The sequence below is a fragment of the Arachis ipaensis genome, chromosome B05 (genome assembly GCF_000816755.2).
Source record: "Arachis ipaensis cultivar K30076 chromosome B05, Araip1.1, whole genome shotgun sequence".
NCBI classification, from domain to species: Eukaryota; Viridiplantae; Streptophyta; class Magnoliopsida; order Fabales; family Fabaceae; genus Arachis; species Arachis ipaensis.
In genome coordinates, this window is record NC_029789.2 from 101,759,465 (window position 1) to 101,762,509 (window position 3,045).

Genomic DNA, 3,045 nt, shown 5'->3' on the forward strand with positions numbered 1-3,045 from the left:
AGATATAGAAAATCAAATATTCTAATAAAATCATAATCGGGAACAACACCAAATGACACTTCAAAAGGGGGGTTTACGAGCAACACAAGAAAAGGAAAACGGTTTATCAAATACACATCAACAGAGAAGGCCTCATCCCAAAAAGCCAAGGGAAGTGAGGCACTAGCCCGAAGAGCTGGGCCAATTTCAACTATATATACGTGTTTTTTTGTTTAGGCCAATCTATTTTTCCAAGGAAAACGAATAAGAAAGGCGATGAGTGATATCTTCTTGAACTAAGAAAATCTTAATACTGCGTTTTTTAGAAAAATTGAGATAGAAAGACAAAGACTAAGAGATAGAGACTTAGAGACAAAAATTAAATTTGAGTCTTTGTATTGTGTTTAATGTAAAATGTACATGACTGAATTATGTCCTAGTATCCTATTTAATTTAAGATAAAAATGGAGATTGAAATAAATGAAATTAATAAAACACCCTTACAAATTAAAAAAATAAAAATAAAAAATCCTAATCAAAATCAGTCTCGTCGTCGTCGTTGTCATCATTGCTGGTCAAGATAGAGGAGGGATGCCACTAAGGAGGCGAAGAGGGAAGCTGTTGTTGCCAAACTACCAGTTAAGAGGGACGAAGTGTGAGAGACATGAAGCAGAGATAAGGGCACAATAATCAGAATCAACCTCATCATCATGATCATCATCATCAGAATCAGCGTCATCACCAACCAAAAGGAGGGACACTGCAGTTGTCGATCCACCAGTCAAGAAGGATGAAGTGTGAGAGAGACATGAAGCAGAGATGGAGAGAGAGAGAGAGAAGAAAGGGGTGAGCTCGCTAGAGAAAGAGAGAACAGAAGAAAAGGAAGAAAATGACAGCGCCGTCGAAGCAAGAGAAAGCTATCGCTGTTGTCAAGCTAGACAGGGAAGGAGAGAGAGAACCAGAAGAGGGATTTTAAAGAGATAAATTAAAGTCACAGAGAAAAGAGAGGGGCTATTTTTGAGCGTTGTACCTGTGCTCGTCAAAAACTGTCGCCGAAGCTCGCGCTAAAGAAGGCTAGTGCCACCAAGCTCCACCATAGCTAAGCCTTGGTTCTCTTTTGGAAAACTATCGTGTTGGAGAGGTGAAGATAGTAAAAGGAGGTATAATGGAAATTTGAAAAATTGACTGAGAGAATTTTTTAAAAAGAAAAATATTATTAAAATTTTAATTTTTGTCTCCAGAAATTTCAATCACAGCCTGTGTTTCTATTTTCTAATGATATTGAAGGAACTAAAATTTTATATTTCGTGACTAAAATTTTAATTTTGATTTATAATCACCAAACAAAATACTTAGTTTTAGTTTTTCCAATTCTAATCTTAGTTTCTCGAAATAAACATAGCCTATAAAGGCTTTAAGATAAATACTGTTAGCTATATATTATCCGTTTGTGGTGCCTTAATGGTGTTAGAGATATAATTATCAATATTGTCTTCAATAGTATAAAATTAGTCACTTTTTTTACTGATTAAGTACTGACCAAATTTTAATAAAAGTGTTGTCCCTAGATTATATATATATATATGTTTTGTTGGGCTATTACATATTAATCGCATAAATGAGTATTACGCTGCTGGTACAAGACAGTATTGAAATCATAAATCTTCATTGCAGCATACTACGTATGACAAACGTGAACAGAGTGCCAAGGATTAGACAATAATAACAATATTAAATCTATCGCAGACAGTCTTACCTGTAGCCACATACAATAAGATACAACTCAATAACTTTATGACATGGAATACTCATAGCCACATGCATACATTAGTTGCCCTTCCAAATAGTTGTTGAACTTGTGCCCATGTAAGCCCTGAAACTGTGTCTCGTTGCTCTAAATAATTCTTATATAGAAGAAATTATACAAATAAGTATTCTCGTTGAAATTAGCCAATAATTCAAGCCCGTAATCTTCCTATAAATTCCCCCATATCTTACACTACCTTCCCCAGTTCTCCTTTCATATCATATCATATCATATTCATACATAGCGAACTCTCATAAATAGTATCACCTTCTTTTATTGTAAATTCCAATTATAGCCATGATTCCTAGTGAGATTGATATGAGAGGTATCCAGTATCTAGCACCAGAAAACCAATTTCTTGTTCCACCTTATAATAATGATAATAATAATAATAATAATAATAACCTCAGTTGCTTGATTCATACTGAAATCCCAACCTTCCATGATAATCTAAACACCCTCTTAACCAACATACCCATCTACAGTTACAATAACAGTAACTTCCCTTGTGCATTAGGAACTGACTTTATTGTCCCTCATAATTCGTCATGCCTCAGCAGCAACTCAACAACCTCCGACGAAGCCGACGAGCTTCCGCTCAGCGTGATTGACGAGCGGAAGCAGCGGCGGATGATATCGAACCGCGAGTCGGCTCGGAGGTCGAGGATGAGGAAGCAGAAACACCTGGACGAACTCTGGTCTCAGGTTGTTAGGCTCAGAAGCGAGAATCATAACCTTATTGACAAGCTCAACAACATGTCTGAGTCACATGATAGAGTTCTTCAGGAAAATGCAAGACTCAAGGAAGAAGCTTCCGATCTCCGCCAAATGATAGCGGAGATAAGTGGAAACTCGTTTGGTTGTGTTGTCAGAGGTTTTGATTTTGACGATGACGTCGACGACGACAACAACGATAATAATGATAATGATGATGTTCCTTGCAAGAACACTACTACTACTAAAATTCTCAGAGATGAGGAAACCAAGAACCATGTTCACTAAATGAGGCTATATATGTTATATAAAATTGATCATACGTATACTACTCTATTTTCCATCTTCTTATCTTTTGTTTTTTACTTTATTTTGACTCATGTTTTATTAGTTTGTTCCAATGGAGCTGTACGCGAGTGAGTTCAGATAAGATTAAATAACAGTTCTACAAGTTCTTTTTTTCTTAGTTCGTTTCATACTTTCATCAATAGTTACTCCAAAGCCGGCGCTGGTAAAGAATAATAATGGTTGGTTTGGTTGGTTTG

The 3,045-nt window shown here is 36.1% G+C and overlaps 1 protein-coding gene across 1 annotated transcript; it reads left to right on the plus strand.

The window, feature by feature from the left end:
• On the plus strand, nt 1,978-2,960 carry LOC107641963 (basic leucine zipper 43-like). The gene has a single exon (XM_016345322.2). It carries the CDS (start codon nt 2,084-2,086, stop codon nt 2,786-2,788), a length of 705 nt encoding a protein of 234 aa, XP_016200808.1. The 5' UTR covers nt 1,978-2,083; the 3' UTR covers nt 2,789-2,960.